General features: G+C 32.6%; 1 protein-coding gene across 8 annotated transcripts in view; it reads right to left on the minus strand.

The window, feature by feature from the left end:
- Positions 1–754: 754 nt before the first annotated feature.
- Positions 755–18,251, minus strand: part of ADGRL3 (adhesion G protein-coupled receptor L3) — an 854,829-nt gene continuing 837,332 nt past the window's right edge. For 6 of the 8 annotated variants that reach the window (XM_078001870.1, XM_078001869.1, XM_078001868.1 and 3 more), the window contains one exon: positions 755–3,097. In XM_078001870.1, the coding sequence (XP_077857996.1) occupies positions 2,298–3,097 (800 nt within the window). In that variant the 3' untranslated portion in view covers positions 755–2,297. 8 annotated transcript variants of the gene reach the window in all.

Here is an 18,251-nt window from a genome sequence, read left to right on the forward strand (position 1 = left end):
ATATACAGATTATTGGCCATTCTCTAAACTTGGTTTAAGATAGTCATTTATAGATGGATAGTGTTTAGATTTTTGAAAAAGGAAACCCCAAGATAAAACACGCCACAGGAGAAATTATAATTTGGCAGATTCCGTTTAGCTTTGCCGTAACAGGGGATCTGTACCTGGACACTGCTATAAAGGATCTGCAGTAATGAGAGATCTAGAAAATTTCTTGGAAAGAACTTCTTTATCTTTTCCTATTTCCATCACATAGAATAAGAAAAAAACACAATAAAAGTCTTATTATATCTTTATAAAATGAATATTCTCTTTGCAGCTTTTAGCAAATTCAGGAAATTTGAATTTCTAACATCAAAATGGAATGTACAAAGGAGGAAAAAAATATGACTCACCCAGACCCCAAATTTGATATTTATATCTCTGATTGAATCTATTTTTAAAGGTAAGCATAGTGACTGCACCTGGTTTTAGATAGTAAATAGTAACATATATGTTAACCTGCTCAAAATTAAGTGATGCATCTGATTTCAGCCAAAATAAACATGCCCATTCCATTTTTCTGGTTTACTTGGTCTGCAAACCTGTAAGATTTTGTGCTTAGCTTATTCATCTAGGCAGAGTGATTTCTTTTGCATGGCTCATTTGGGCCATGGAGGATTAGCAAAGTTTATGTATTGAAAACAGAAGGAAAGAAAGGCGAGAAAAATAAAAAGACTAATTAATCATATAGTACATACATCAATACAATATCTTCTAAATCTCAATCAGTTGTTTATTGGTTGGCAAACAAGTTTCACTTTTACAACAAATATTAGTAATGAGGTCATCCAACTTTGAGACCATACAAAATGGATCATAAATTAAAAAAAAAATTATATGTGCTGCTAATTTACCTTTTGTATTCCTACATTACTCAAAATCCTGTCAAATAAATAAATTTTCCTGTTAATAAACAGAAGACTTTTTTAAAAAAAATCACTTCAAAATAATTTGACCTTTCAATTCTTACTATGAGGGAGTGAATTTCCTCTAAAAATCGGTAGTGCAGGTGCCCACTTGGGGATCAGACTGAGCATTCAGCACTTTAATGCCTATGGAAAACCGTTTTCACATGCAGAAGTCCCACTAGTTCTATAGACACCTTTTGACATCTAGAATCATAGCTAGTGTCCTGGTGATGAACTGCTTGCCAAATATGCTTTGCATTACAACAGATGTGCCCTGTAAACATAAAAGTTTGTCCTGCTCTAGTTTGCAAAAAACACTGTTGGAAATATTCTGACTGCATAAAGATATATAGTGAGGGAAGGAAGTCTAATTTTATTTATTTTATTTTTTTGTAAAAAATAATTTGTTTGCATTACTAGAAAATGATTCTTATAAAGTGATAGTTTCATTTATTTATTTTTTGCCAGGCGAAGTTTTAAAGGAAAAAAAGGCGAAAAAGAAAAAAAGAAAGAAAACGAAGAAAGAGAAGAAAGGAAGGAAACTTTGCTCTCTTACTGGTAGACAAACTTGCAAGACCAGCACAAAAGAAAAAGAAATTTTTTTTTTCTACTACATTAACAGGACTCAAATTCTGGAGGAACAGAAAGCAGACTATATGTGCAATGCTAGTATCTGTACATTACATAGAAATTGTTCAGCTTTTTTCTGCCATTAGTTTTATCATCAGTTAATACAGCAAATCATAAAATATGCATTTAGCATATAATTCTAGAATTCCCCTCCATTTCATTATTAATTTTGTTGTTTTATTTTGTTTTCCACAGCTATTGCAGTTGTGGTGAATTCAGGCTGTGAGTGACCGAAAACCCTATGTGATACAGTTTTGCTTTGCTTTTATGTTTGCTTGTGCAGCACTCCAATCTAGATGCAGCATTGTTACTAATTTCAGACAACTGTTCTGGCCTTTTAAAAAGCAGGTCCTTGTAATTTTAGTAACAGAGCATCAGAGATGTTAAAACAGACACAACGTAATTCAACAAGGCCACAATGAGTGCCATTTTCTTCATATCTTGTTCATTAACATAATGAAGTCTCCATCTGAAGGGGAAAGGACAAGAAAGGATGGGGTACAGGAGAATTTTAGCAGTTATCTTTCTCCCCTGGGCTGACCTAAAAATCCCATTTAAAAAAAAAAAAAAAAAAAAAAAAGTCTGAGAGTTTGTGTTTGTCTTTTGAGGACAGCATAAAGATTTAGGAGTACACACATTATTACCACTGCTTATATCAACTCAGAACAGTCAACAAGATGTTAGCAGTTTTGTTGGTTTCAATTTCTGTCTCATCTTCTATAGACTAGTGACCAAATGAGCAGGTCCTTTTGAACTTCCCTCGGGAGGGGTCCCATCTTTGTTTGGAGGAACTATAAATCCATCACTGCTGCCGCGACCTAGCTGGTAGTAAGTATGCAGCTGATGGACGTGGTTTCTGGAGCCTAGGTTTGGCATGCTTTTGTAGTAAACATCTTCGGCATCACCACATTTGGCCGGTGGGGGTTCGGTCTGGGTGCTGGTGGTAACACTCTCTGTGGCGGCCACACCAGCCAGTGTCGGCATGCTGGTATAGAGAGAGTCTCTATGGGGTGACTGGAGATCTTCTGTGTGCTCGTTGGTTAGCAAAGGGAAAAAGCTCTCACTGTGGTCTTGGGGGATCCGCCTTCTGGTATAGTGGTGTGGCTGGTGGTTCTCGGTGGAGTATACTCTTGGGGGCAGCAAAGGAGCATCAGATTCCTCATGAATGAGTTCCAGGCCCAAACTCTCCTCGTGGTTAAACGAGGAGGCATCATCCAGGACAATGGCATCTTCTTCCCTTCCACTGCCAAGGTTATTCACCAGCTTGTTCATTAGATTCCTGTTCTGTTCGCTGGAGCGCTCGTGGTTGTTCAGGTAAGAAGGGATATAGTTGGAAGTGAGTTCCTTCAGAATCTTTTTCTCTAAGGCGGTCTCGTTATGGTTATAGCCACGGTCTATGATTTGCACACAGTTGCTCAGGTATTCGCCGCTGGCAATGCTGTAACTATTGCCATGGTTACCATTCAGTGGTAGAGTATCCATGACACTTGTATCCCTGGCATTGTTCAGAAGCCCCTCTGAAAAAGATTACAAGATACTATGACATTTATATCCAACAAGTCATAGAACACACACACAAACACAGAAGCAAAAACATTCATCGACTATGAAATATGTATAAATTGCTAGCATTTACTTAAGTATAAAATGTTTGGAAGGAAACCTAAAATATTATTAAATCTATATATGTGTATAATTGGACCAGTGATTGAAATCATATAAATGGGAAAATCATATTTAAAGTAGATCTTTAAAAGAATTTTTAAAAACCTATAAATTATCAATTTGCAATTGCCACACAAACATTGGCTGACATTATTTGAAGTATATTTGGTTATAACTTGACGAAATAACACAAAATTTTGGTATAGTCATTCATAGCTTTCAATTTATACACATCAAAGTCAGTTAAATAATTCATTACCTTTAATTTTACATATTGTCTTAACATCAAAATAGGTATAATATTAACATAATTCATGTGTGGTACTTTGAATATACTGGTCAAAAGTAAAAGCAATAAGCAGTGTCTAATAAATTGATACTTAATTTTGTAAGATTAAAAATAATCCCTACATAGAAAACCACAAAAGGATTATGTTAAATTTGTCAGAATGATGAGGTCATGAGGTAATGTTTAGTCAGATAAATGGCACGTCAAAAGAACTGACACCTAGGAATTTTCAAAACAAAAGTATTTGGATTTCCTTTCCAATTTTTTTTTCTGCTATAAGGACTTTGGCTGTTATTATATGCTATGTTATTGTATACTATCCCATCAGAGATTTTTTTTAGGGTCATTAGGTAATACTACAAAAGAATGTGGAAAGACACAGGTATCTGGTGCCTGAAAACATTGTGTCAGTATTAATGTTACCATTGTGTAATGAATGATGGATTTGTGTGCATGTTAAAGTTTGGGTTTAAAAGAGGATAAACATTTTATTCTGGTAAGAAACAGCTGCAGTGAAATAAATCTGACCACATATTTCTTCAAGGTTTTTGCCTTCCCTTGAACGAACAGAAATCCAAGAATCTATAGTAGTTTCATAAATCACTTCAAATGCAACCACAAAATGAAAAAAACACATTTAACCAATACTGGTAAATAAGAAAGGGTGTTTATTTACAGAAAAATTAATTGGAGAATTCTATTAAACTTCTTAATATATTGGTAACTTGTGAAAATACAGCATTCATTCTATATCTGTGATGCAGTTATTTATCAAAACCCAACTAGTTTCATTACTGGTTTAAATTATGTGTTTCAAATATGTCAATTTTTATTTGGACTCCTGATGCATACTGTGTATTCAACTAGGACAGTTTTCAAAATTAGCAATGCATAAATTGTATTAATAAGCAGCCATCACAGACATAGGGTGAAGCAATTTATTTTCATTTTATATCTTGTAGACAAATCCACAATGTTAAGAAAAAATAAAAGTAAATGCTTCTTAAAGGGCTGTATGTGATGGGTGATAGCTTTTGCAGAAGCTGCTATGGTATGCTTGATGGCTATGGTTGGATGGCTGATGCATTGAAACACGTGTTTATTATTTCGGTTTATCAATGCATTAGGTAAGGGCTGAAAACAGCCATAGTAAAATAAAGTGGATATGTTGCGCGTGACACATTTTTATGATGGAATGTACTAATAAAAATTAAAAGTTTATGAATTACTTAGCAAAAATAAATGCTTAATTTAAAAACAATTTAACTCACACAAACATTACATGAAACTTAACAACTATGTTGATTATGTGACAATAAAAGAATCAGACAACAAAAGCGTCTAATCTCTATTAACATATATTTATATAAGTTGATTCATAGGCTTTTTAGTTTTTAAATTGTGAGATGAACTGTTTTTAATAACTACATCATCTATATGTGATGCAATAAAAGTGAACTAAAAAAAATTACATTTGATATGCAATGTTTAGCTTTACTCCCATACTTGTCTCTCTGTAGGGCTCTAAACGACAGCATGAAGAAAAGGAAAGAAAAAACAACAAGTAAGCTTACAGCGACAGTAGAAGAAACATGAGTAAAAAGCAAATTGATGATATGCAGAAAAAAGAGTCAAAGGAAATAATTTCCACTGCCCCAAAATTCATGAGTCTGGGTTACATGATTTCTCATAATTAAAAATACTGAAATGTTAGTCAGAAAATAAGAAATCCCCCTTAACACATGCTAATATACTGAGTCTTTTAAAAAGTGTTTCCACCGTTTGTAAATTTCAAACAAATACACACTTAAGATTATCACATAAACCAAGGAGAGTAAAAATTTGAGGGCAGACCATGACTATTTTCACCAATATATTTCAATGTCACATATGTGTGTGTATGTTAGAGTATACCTGCTTCAAGGAATGTTATTTAATTTTAAATTTTTTCGGTAAAAGTATAAATAAAATCTGAAGCTTTTATACACAGAGAAACCAGAGTTGAAGACTTTCATAATTGTGTTCATTTTTTCCCGCCTTCTGTATCTTCTCTTTTCCTGCACAAAAGTTATTTCCCTATTTTATATATATGAATTTTTAAAATCAGTTTTAAATAAAAACTGATCAACATTGTCATTTTTGGAACTCATATTCAAAGGTTGTGTAATTATGGAGGAAAAAAGATTAAATGTATTTATTATTCTGAATACAGAAAATGTGAGAGGGGAAAAACGCAACCAACAATATTAGGTTTTCTTCTGGATTGTTGCACAATTGTATGTGATCAAACATTTTGAGACTTGATCCTTTAAACAACAATCCTGTCCAAATTATTTTTTAAGGGAAAAAACCTCTTAACCAAGTTAACAGAGTTGTTCTTGCTGATTTTGTCTACAAAAAGACTAAAGTATCATAAAATAAAAACCAGCAAATTCACTGGGCCAGATCATTGCAAAGGGTTCTATCTTATTATAATTTAATGATAGTTTAAAGAGACAGTTTTAGTACTTTAAAGGTTGATTTGCTTCTCAGAAAAAGATCAACAACATTTCAAAATGCAAAGGAAATCTCTTTTAAAGTTTCAAAAGAGTTTAAGAATAAGAATTTGAAAGGAAGGGCCAAGCCAGTATATCAAGAGATGTAAATGCTTGGAGGCTCATTATGGCTCATTCCTTAAATGAAAACATTTTAGAACTGGAAAACACATGAGAAATCACTGAAGTTCAATTCCTACTTTTCAGAGAAGAGGAGACTGCAGCCCAGAGGGGCTGAGCCTTTATCTAACACCACACCCTGCTAATATGGCAGAACTGGGATCAGAAAAAAGTCTTCGAGACTTCTTCCAATTCTGTCTAGCTTCAATCTCCTTCACATCTGCCTTAGGCTTTGAATACTATCACAGAAAATCTATTTATATACATTCTAAAATGATCTTGTATTCTTACCAACTGTAATATATTCTTCACTATATTCCATTCTAGGACTATGTTTCTTTAAAGTTTTAGAATTGAATTAAATTACTTTAAAATGTAAATTATTTTAGTAAAATCATGACTTCCTCTCTAAATTATGTTTTGTTGACAGGTTTTTGTATAATGAGATTTATCTTTACAAAAATTAAATTCCTAATACTGACAAGAAGATAATGGTCCTAATACTGACAAGAAGTACTCAGCATGAAATTTAAAACATTTCCAGATAGACTCTGAATTCAATGTAATAAAAGTATATTATTCATCTTCATTTCTAATTCTGTATGCTTCAGTGACACAATAAACACATCTTTACATATTTTAAATAAATGGTGTTACAACCAAGAATAGATACTTTAAATCAGAATGCTTCTATGCTTGGATAGCATTGGTGCAACTGAACCAGAGGACCCACAGAATAGAACCAAGTGGTAATTCAATATAAACCACTCCAGTACATACCGAGCCACCTATATTTCATGTAAGATTTCACCTTGCCAGTAAGAATATAAGTGCATTCATCTGAAAGCATAAGATTAGTAGCAATATGACAATCACCAAGATTTATTTTTGGTCAGTGGTAAAAAAGAATTATTTTAAGCACTACCATAGTTTCTTAACATCTTAAAAAATATTAAAACATTATATAGTGTACAATTCAACTTCTGACTCTGGAAAACATTAATAAAGTTATTTACTTTTTTTTTTTTAAAGTCAGTAAAGTTATTGAATTTACTGGAATAAAAGACAAATTCATTCAGAAGAATCCTTTGTGTATTTATTGATAATCTCAGTAGCAATAACCAATCATAGATCCCAAGAATAAAAGTTTGTATCAATACAGTATTATTTAAAATTCTTACATTGTGAGAATTGCAGTTTGATAGTTTTTATGGAAGTATTCCATCCTTGGAAAAATCTCATACTTTAAGATACCAGTAAAAATAAAGTAAGACAAGAAGGCAGATATTGAATTAGGAAAAACATACAGATTAATCAGTGTTACTTTTTCATTATATAAGAAATTAGAAATTATATCTGAATTAGCAAAAAAGTTAAACAAAATGTGGTCCAAATTTATTACTTGTTTTGAAATAATTACCTATGACTCTTCTATGTAAGGTGAATAAATGTAGAATACATTTAATTTCCAGATAGGGTGAAAATCTTCATTTAACATCATTCAAAATTTACTAATATGTCAGCACATATTAATATGTTTATAATGACACAATTAACCTGTCACTTGTCCTAAGGAAAATAAAGAAAAAAGCAAAATAAAACAAGCCTTTATAGGGTCTACTAAATTGTCCTGCCAAACCACATCTGATACATTGTGTAATGTACAATTCATTGAGTGCTACAATGAAATAGGGACATTGAGATATAAAGAGACACTTTAGGTGGGGTAACCAAGAAGAAAGACCCAGAAACTGTCTCATATTGATGGTTCTGATTCATTACAGAAATGGAAGACTAAAGGAAGACAGGATAGCTGTTTCCAAGTATTTAAAGGATTGCCATAGACAACAGAAGAATGCTTTGCTCTTCTTTGTTCTAGAGGCCAGAGACAAATTTCAGCTTAGAGGAAGGAAAAAAATATACATAACAAATGGAGTGTTTCAACAATAGAATATATGAGATTCTGAGGTAGGATGGGCCCCATTAGGGGAAATACTTAAGCACAAGCTGACAGAATGTCAGCAATGATGTAAAGAGAATTCGATGAGCTCTATGCTTTCTAATTCTAAAGACATGCACCCTTTAAGAAATTTGAAATTGAAAGTGAGCTGAATTATTTCATTGTATCGACAAATGACTTGCCTATATTCCTGCAGTCACTTTTGATTATTGACTTTGGTGTTTCTGAAATAATGTAAAATCATCCTTCGTATCTGGCAAGATGCCTCCTGAGGAAGCGCAGATGGTTTTAGACACACAATGGCCTTATTTTAACAAATATATCCTTTTCTGCAATGGCACATTCACACTAAGTTGCACATACTCACACCACTAATCTTTCACCTGTGACTAAGAAAAACAACAACAACAACAACAAAGATTTCCACAGAGGATAGTAGAAATGTTATTTAAAATTGCCTAGAAAATTTAAATACTGCCAGTCACATTCAAGTTGAAAGAATCATGGAAGTCTCTTTGTAATTGTGAATTTTCTTTCAAATATAATTTCAAGTAAGTGGATCACTGACTAGGACTTTTAAAAAACTTTTATTTGAATAATTTTCTCTTGTGGTCTCTTTACATATGATATATTTTAAGTTTTCTGTGTCCCTAACACATTTTTATACTCAGGAAAGATAAAACCATGTCCGAATGCTTATATTGTAAGTGGTTTTAAAGAGATCTATGGTTTTTTTTTTTTTTTTTTTTTTTCTGAGATACAATTAATTTTTGGGTCATTTTCAAGCTAGAGGACGTACAGAGGAACCATACTCAAAAGCCTTGTTTTTAACATGTAGCTGCAGAAGAAAAAGCAATTTTATGATCTGCCCGAGCCAGCTCTTACTGGCAATGGCAGAGCTAAGGCAGAACCCAAGCTGCTACTGCCCAGTACACTGTTTTTATCCTCCACTGCTTAGTTCAACGTAATTCTCCCCAGAGTTGATTTAAATGCTTTCATCAGTACTAATGGTTTGTGCTCAGAGTGTACTTTATGGTATAACAAATTAAGATTTATTTTCTTGATCTTGTAATATTAAGACTACTGAATCAAGTCTTCTTTTATGTTACTTACCTTAAGAAAATATCTCATTTCTCAAAATGAATACATAGATATTTAATATAAAAACAAATGAACAACAAGTACTGACAAACCACAATACATTTTATAACATTATGGAGAAACAAACACATATTGATGAAGCAGGCATTTGTTTATCAGAAGGAATCCATTTCTTACTAAGGAAAACCTAAGGAAAATGGAAAATAAAAGCACCAAGAAGGGTGGAATGCGAAAGGAGTCTGCATGTCTGCTTCCAAAACAAAGAAAAGCAGGAGAAAGAAAAATAGAATGTGCCCATAAAAGCTACATAAAATGGGACTCTCACTTGAAAAACTTAAGATAAACTCCAGCACACCTTGTGCGTTGTACATGCTGACAGAAGGGTTGTTACAGACCGCCGGTTCCCCAAGCAATGTATTATAGGGATTGTTAGTACCATGCGGACGAAGCAGAGCATTGCTTATAAGATGATTAGCCATGGCTCCTGGAGCAGCCCCATAGAAAGACAGAGAAAAAAAAAAAAAAAAAGGTCAATCAGGCAAATGTGTTTGAAAAAAAGAAAGGAAACATTTAGAATGACAACAATTGATATAGTCCTGATTACAGGCAGGCAGCTAACTAGACTAAAAAAATGTGCCACTTAGAGCACACATTTCCAACAATGCACATATCTGAGTCAATGGGAAAGAAAGAAAATGATTTACAATGTTGATTAAGCTACATTTAAGGTTTTCTTTTTCCCAAGGTGTATGTTAGAATATATTTCCATGCTTGCTAAAAATGAAAATGAAAATGAAAAAAGCAAAATCTAATCATTCATACAAACAAAACACAAAACAAAAGTCAAAAAAAGTTTAAAACAGGAAAAGAAAAGCAAAAATTAAAACATTCCCTCATTCACAGAAACCACTGGGTTGTTTCCAATGAAAGTAAAAAAGGATAAAAGGCAACATTTATGATAAAACACTCATTTGGAGAGCAGTTGTTGACACAACAGAATTTGATATTTCTGAAATTCTATGAAGAGGAATCATTTAAGATGAAATAAAACAAAACATAATCACCCATTAGTACACCATGGTAAGCATACTAATTTGGTGATCTTACAAATCTGATAAAAAATCATAGAGATGCTATTTTTAAATATTGTAAGTAAATTATTAAGTTTACAATTTCAAGCAATATACATATATATACATATATAACACTCCATTTTCCGTTTCCCAACTGGCTGTTTGGAATTTGACATAGCAACGAAACAGTATTAAATTCTTTCACCCTTTTGTGAATACTTTTTGTTCTTAGTTTCTAACACCATCAGCATGACTTGCAACTTTCCATCCTCCAAAGCCATTTAACCAAGAAGCAAAGATCAGAGGAGAAGTTTTATTAATATACTTAGGACATTTATGAAAATAATAGAATTGTGTATTTGTGTTAGATGAGAAAGAAAGAAAAAGTCACAAAGGAAAGGAAAATACAAATGGCATGGGAATAGTCATGTTGAACTGACAAGTATATGTTTCATCACAGGATGAAAACACAAGCTATAGGCTGGGAGACAGATTTGTATAACAAATTTACAAATATTTTTAATCCAAAAAAGAACTAGTATCGAGCATGCAGAAAGAAGTCTCAAAAGTCAACATTAAAAAAAAAAAACTAATAGCAACAACAAACACTCCAATTAGAAAATGGTTCAAAAGCGTAAACAGATATTTTGTGGAAGAGGATACACAAGTGGCAAATAATCTTATGAAACAAATTGTTATTGGCCTTAAAGAAATACAGGTTAAAACCACAATGAGACATTACTACATATCTAAAATAAAAATGATGAAAAATACTAAATGATGGCAAGAATGCAGAGAAATGATTATTTGGACATCGTTGGTGGGAATGTAAAATAATACAGCCATTCTGGAAAACAGTTTGGCAGTTTCTTATAAAACTACTTGTGCAATTATTATGACACCCAGCAACTGCATTCTTGAAGATTTATCCCAGAGAAATGGAAATTTACATTCACACAAAAACCTGTACATGAATGTTCATTGCAACTTTATTTGTAGTAGCTCCAAACTGGAAACAACCCAAATTTCCTTCAACTGGTGAGTGGTCAAACAATCTGTAGTATTGCCATACCGTGAAATACTAGTCAACAACCAAAAGGAACAAACTATTGATACACATAAAAACTTGGATAAATCTTTAGAGAATTTTACTGAGTAAGAAAAGTCAATCCCCAAAATGTACATACTGTTTAATTTCATTTATACATGTAATGTTCTTGAAATGACGAAATTATAGAAATGGAGAACAGATAACTGGTTGCCAGGGGTTAAAGATAGAGGATGGAAGTAAGTGAGTATTGTCATGAAGGGCAGCATGAAGCATCCTTGTGGTCATAAAATCATCTACTCTGTATCTTCACTATGATGGTGTAAATATGAACTTACTTTGTGGGTAAAATTGCATAGAACTAAACACATACATACAATTAACTACAGGTTAAACTAAAGAAATCTGAACAAGAGTGGTGGATTGTATCAATATTAATATTCTGGGGTGATATTGCAGTATAGTTTCACAAAATATGAGGGAAACTGGGTAAGTGATACAATATCTCTCAGTATTATTTCCTACAACAGCATGTGAATCTACAATTATCTCAAAATAATAAGTAATTAGGCCGGGCACAGTGGCTCACACCTGTAATCCCAGCACTTTAGCAATCCATATTAAATTAATGAAACAACAACAAAAAAGTCACTCCTAAAAACTGTTAAAAATGAGAAGGGAAGTGTGGGTAGTAATATTTTCGATCTTTTCTAAATTATAACTCTTTGTCAGAGTAAATTATCAGTCAAGTAACAAATGTCTTAACCTCAACATTGAAAAAATGAACATCTCTTGATTTAAAGGACACTATCCCTTGTCAGATCTCTAGAGTTGGAAGGCATCAGTTCATTCAGGAAATAACTCATGTGTTTGCATCCTGTATTTCTTGCAAATAATTAGCGTAGAACTGTCACCGAATTTTTCACTTTCTAAGTGTTCAATATTTGCTTTGTGAAGATGTAAAACATATACATCTAAATGTTCTTACATAGTGCAACGGCAGATTTACAATCTATTGTGTAATGGGCCTATAAGGGCATTATTTTCCATTAATGAATTAAATATATGGTATTTTATGAGAAAAAAGGAGTTCATCATAGTGCCTTTCAGACAAAAAAATAAAAAATCGTGCATCTTGAACATTTATATTGTTGATGTTCTGCAAATTTAAGATGAATAACAGGATTTAGTCTGCATAGCATATTAGAAAACCAAATTATCTGTAAATTATACTTCCCATCTTATATTTATTATTCTAGATATTTTTCAAGTAAAAAAGTAAAATTAGTTTTCTAATACAATAATTTCTAAAATCACCCTAAATAAGCATTTAAATAGAAAATGAAAGGTATAAGTTAAACTGAACTAGTGTAAAAAATCTTAAAAAACATATAATTGCCAAAATTGTTTATACTCCCTCAAAAATAAGGGCAAGATTTTTATGGCTAAGGCTTGCAGTTGCATCTCTCCGTATTTCCCTTCATTGCTATACATTATCTAATTTGAACTAATTGGAAAACAAATAATAAGGTAGGGAGATTGCACGCCACTCTTCTTCCTTGCTTCATATAGCTCCAAAAGTAAAATATTTCTTTGTCTTAAATAGATATACATTTTTTCCCTGTTGATCTAAAAGAAGATAACTTGAAAAAAGAAAAATGCACTTTTGAATAAGGAACAATTGATTTGGGAAGAATCAAACGCAAGCAAGAAGCGGATGACTCAACTTTCTGGTTTCTGTGTTTATCATTCACTTTATTGAAAAGCCAAGAATACAAGAAAGGATTCATCATACAAAGAAAGAGGAGTTTTATATTGGATTTCTAATGAAACTATCAAAGATTTTAAAAATATTCTATGTGGTTATATCGATCCTGGCATAAGCTTCCTTGTCAGTTTTTGTAAGTGTTTTCTAATTTTGAATGTATTTTAAAACTACTTTGATCAGTGAAACTATTAATCTGAGAAGACAGTTAGTCCTAAAGTTCATTTTCTTTTTCAATCATTTCTGCAAAGCTGGAAAATCCAGCAACAATGGCAGAAATACTATATAGCTAAGTGTTATGACACAATGGTGGCTACATGGAACAATATTTAGTCTCAGCCATGTGGCTTTGGTAGGTTGCTTCTTCACATCTCAATGTAATCCAGAATCAGTTATTGATCTGTAGCCCTAATGAGTGTCATGCAGTCATAACTGGAGATCTATCTGCTGGTTACAATGAAACCATATAAAGACTTATAAAAAATAACATAAAAGTATTAAGGAAAATGCATGTTCCTCTTTACCCTTGTTATTAAGGACCTTTTCCTGACAAAAGAAAATAATCGCTACTTAAAAATCACTTGTTTCTTTATTGTCTAGCACTCACTTTCATGCCTCATGCACCATTTGAAATCAATGTAATTATTGTTTCTGAAATTAACTCTGCAAATGGAGAGTTATATTTCAAATGAGGTCTTCAGCAACAGAAACAATAAAGAAAGAAATGGAATTTGATGATTAGTGTTTTTCAAAGTGTATAAAGACACAGATAAGCTCTGTCGGTTTGTGAGTATGAAAGAGTAAGGGATATGTCTGAGTAATCAAACAATTTTTCCTCATTTGATTCACCTAATGTAAGAATTAAATACTTTTCCATGACTAGGACTCGGAGTGACCTCGAGAGGACATGCTTCCTATCACTCTACCAAACAAGTACAATTTTTCTGGAAGGTACTATCACATAGTTCCTACAGTCCACACTCACTAAGTAAGCATTTCAATTATATTTCTGAATAGTAGCACTGACTGTGCTGAAAACAAAACCTCGCTTGCTGCCAATGCCTAGATCTTTTAACTAAAAACTTGCACAGAAGCTGTCTTCCTCCCCCTTTTATGTGCAAAGTTACTTTTGTCTTTTCTCTGTAGCTGCACTGCATTTCTCTTGCCTTTGCTGAAGTCTATTCTGTTTGCTTTTGGCTGTCTCCTCAATTGACTTAGGTCATTTTTAATTCTAATACTGTCTTCCAGGATTCTGTCTACCCAGTCTCTTCCTCTTCCTTCCAACCAGCTTCTGATTTGTAAACTTCCCTTCTAATAGCTGTGAAACTGTTGAAGACTTCCAAGAAGTTCAGTGTTTACAGACCATCTGTCACTGTTTCTCAGCTGAAAAGTTGGGCTTACTCGTTAGTCAGTTTGAAGACATACATATGATGGTGAATTTTGGGGGCTCAGGGAGGACGAGATAGTTACAATATTACATATGTGAAAAGAAGGTTCATGTGTTCATGTGCTAATTTTTCCCGGAATGGAGAGGCACCATGAAAAAGCGATATACAGGGGTTTTCACTGCTCTACATCAAGTATCTCAATAGTCCCTAGAATTCAAAAAAATATTTGTTTAATTAATGAAAAAACTTACGTGAAATTGACGGCATCTTGAAAATATAAAACTAAATCAAATTTATCCATTATGAGTAGTCTTATAATTTTAGTAAATTTTTAATAGTGTCAATTGTCCAGTTCCTAATGTAATTTATTTCCTTCTAATCCTATACCAGGTACTCTACTATCTAAACTTTAAAAGCAGAAATAAACAATCATATGTTATTTGGAAATACAAAAGGCTACCTGAATACTAACTGTGGATAACAACAGAAAACAAAACAAAACAAAACAAAACAAAAAACAACTCACTACCTGCCATGACTCAAAGTAAAAAGCCCAAATTTGGGTTAAAAATAAAGTGGCTATATGAAAATGACAGTTCCTTAATAATTTAACTCACAAACTCCTGGCTACGGTCTAGTCATACTTGCTTAATTGCTATCAGAAACAAGAATTAGCCCTCTAATAAAGCCATGGAAAATTATTTAAGATTGAATTACAGTATATGTGTATCAAGCACGGCATAGTGTCTCACGCCTGTAACCCAACACTTCGGGAGGCTGAGGTGGGTGGATTACTTGAGGTCAGGAACTCAATATCAGCCTGGCCAGCATGGTGAAATCTCGTCTCTACTAAAAATACAAAAAAATTGGCCAGGCATGGCGGAGCATGCCTATAGTACCAGCTACTCAGGAGGCTGAGGCAGGAGGATCTCCTGAGCCTGGAAGGCAGAGGTTGCAGTTAGCTGAGATCACACCACTGCATTCCTGCCTGGGCGACAAAGCAAGACCCTGTCTCAATAACTAAATAAATAATAAAGGAAAACAATATATGTGAATCATTACCATGGTTTTCAATAGAAGGCCCAGCACAAAATTTTTATTTCTGATGAAAGTGAGATACAAAGCAAAAATGAATTTCGTATTCTATACTGAAAAACTTGGGGAAGTTTCTTTAACACATGTTTAGAAGAAAGTCAGATCCTAAAGCCACTGAAATAGATTCAGTTAAACTCATAGTCATTTTAAGAAGGGTTCTCTTCTTTTTTTTACTTCATTTATACCTGAAGATCTAGACTGATATAAAAATTGTGAATGAGTGAATTTTGAATGAAATAATGAGTCACACTCTTCTCAAATGTATAGTTTTAACACAAAACTGTGATTTTTTTTTCTTATGAAAATAGAATAGGTGTTTTGACATTGGGAGGCCCTGAATGACAGCACTGTCTGGGCTGGTTCAGTGTAACTGAGGACTGGAAATCTAAGGCTGAATGATGTGCTTTGAAACTGTAAAGTAAAAAACACATCTGAAAAAGGATGACAGTTGGATCTCACTTGACTCTATCATTCAGAAACATAATTCAAACAACGCTTCTTCTTGACAGCAGGCTAACAAATGTATACTGAAAAGATCTTAAAATAACTTGAATTGCCACTCTACTCTGACCTCAGACTTTATTTCTTTTTTTAAATGCACTTACACTCTGGTTTGATCATACTGAATGGCCAAAGTTTTAAAATTCAAAACCTTGGTGATCTAATGAACCAACTGAATACAACCATTCATCAACAGTCACATAGCAAGATGCCTCAATTTTCAAATTCTTTTATCTATAAATATTTAAGATGACAAATGTTCTGTTTGCTTTATCCTAATAAAATAGTTATACTCTGATGGTTCTTTCTTCTCTAATATCCTCTAGTCCAGTCCCTTATGTTTCTCTCTCCTTTGTCTTGACATAACATTTCTTATGAAGTCATTTCTAATATATACATTAATGTATATAAATTAGAGTTTTGCATAAAACACAGTTACTACTGAGTGATGTCTCTCTATTTTTGTTTTCAGACCTTAATTTTGCCCCACAGTGGAGACTTAATTTGTAACAGGCAAAAACAGTTTTTCTAATGGTTGTATTTTCTAGGGCATTAGAACACTAACTTCAGTGTAAAGCAAGGGATCTTTCACAGGGAGATGAGACATATGAAGTTGGGAAATCCTTAAACTGCATGTAAAATGGTTTAGGTATATGTTTGTATGCTAAATTGTGCACATTCACATGTCTGCACTTCCTTCTGCTGAAAGAGTCCAGTGGCTTTTATTTCCATTACAAAGAATTAAAAAACTGGTATAGAGGAATAAGAGGCAAGTTTCTTTCCTTAGTGAGTAAAATATAATATAAACAAGAAAACTGAAAAAAGTAAATTAGAAGTACTCCAAATATATGTTATATTTATATCACCTAATTGACTGTAAGATTGCATTATGGAGAAAGGTTATAACTCAAAATTTATAACTGAATACAATTTTTAACATCATCTAATCTACCACCATTATTTAATACATAAAGAATAACAGGCTGAGGTATTTATAATTTATTCAAGGTCACACATGACCTCTGGTAGTTTTATTTAAATATGTTTAAATCTGTGATTTTCAAAATATTTTTTAGGATCCTCTTCCTCAAAAAATGTTTCAACATAATTTTATTAGGAGCCTTGTAGGAGTTCATTAATCTTTCCATACACTTTCTGATAATATTGAATTACTTTATTTTCATATTCTTGTATTAAATTATATAAAATAAATGAATAAAAAAGAAAGTAAATAGACAAAAGAAGAAGCTTCAGAATTACAGAGAACGGATTCAGTAGGCATTGCCTATTTTAAGTATTTTGTTTCCTATTTTTAGCTTTTTGGTGTAGCAAAACAATATCAACACATATAAACAATCTACAGAAGGAGCAAACAATGATTAGTTCAACTTGGTTGGGCTACTTTATAAAACAGGGATAGCTATATAAATCAATACCAAGTCACTTATTAAACAAAACAACGAATAGAATCTACATGACACCTTTCAGTTACATAAGTTTTAAAATCACAGAATCCATAATTTTAGATTTTAATGTTTTAATTCGAACAATGAAATTACAAAGTCAAAAAAGAAATATTTCATTAAACGCTAAGAACTCTTTCATCATTTTTTTCCTAAAGTCATAAATTGAAGAGCTGACATCTTGATTTATCACACTGTGCACTTTTAATAGCCAACAAGTTTGCTATTAAATTTTAATCAACCTGCCTATTAAATTTCATTCAAATCGTTTGGAGATACTTCAGCTTCTTTTAATAGCTAATTCATTCACTGGGAATCCATTAATATGGATTTCAATGACACATTTTCTCTAAAGTACAGATTAAGTTATTGTTAGTTCAATATAAAATGACATAGTCTGAATTCAGAGGTGTTGCCTCTATTTTAACATACAAATCTGAAGATTCAGAGTTGGAAACCCTAGAAGTTACCTCTTCAATTCCTCTTATTTTGTACTAACTGGCTACATACGTGTCTTCTTGTTCGGACACGAGTTTTTCCACAATAAATACTTAAAAGTCAAATCACTAGGTCATATCTTGTGCACATTTTCAGCTTATTGAAGTAACATACTGCCAAAGTGCTGTCAAACGTGCTTGTACAATTCACTTTCCCATGAACAGTGCACTT

The sequence above is a fragment of the Macaca mulatta genome, chromosome 5 (assembly GCF_049350105.2).
Source record: "Macaca mulatta isolate MMU2019108-1 chromosome 5, T2T-MMU8v2.0, whole genome shotgun sequence".
Classification (NCBI taxonomy): domain Eukaryota; kingdom Metazoa; phylum Chordata; class Mammalia; order Primates; family Cercopithecidae; genus Macaca; species Macaca mulatta.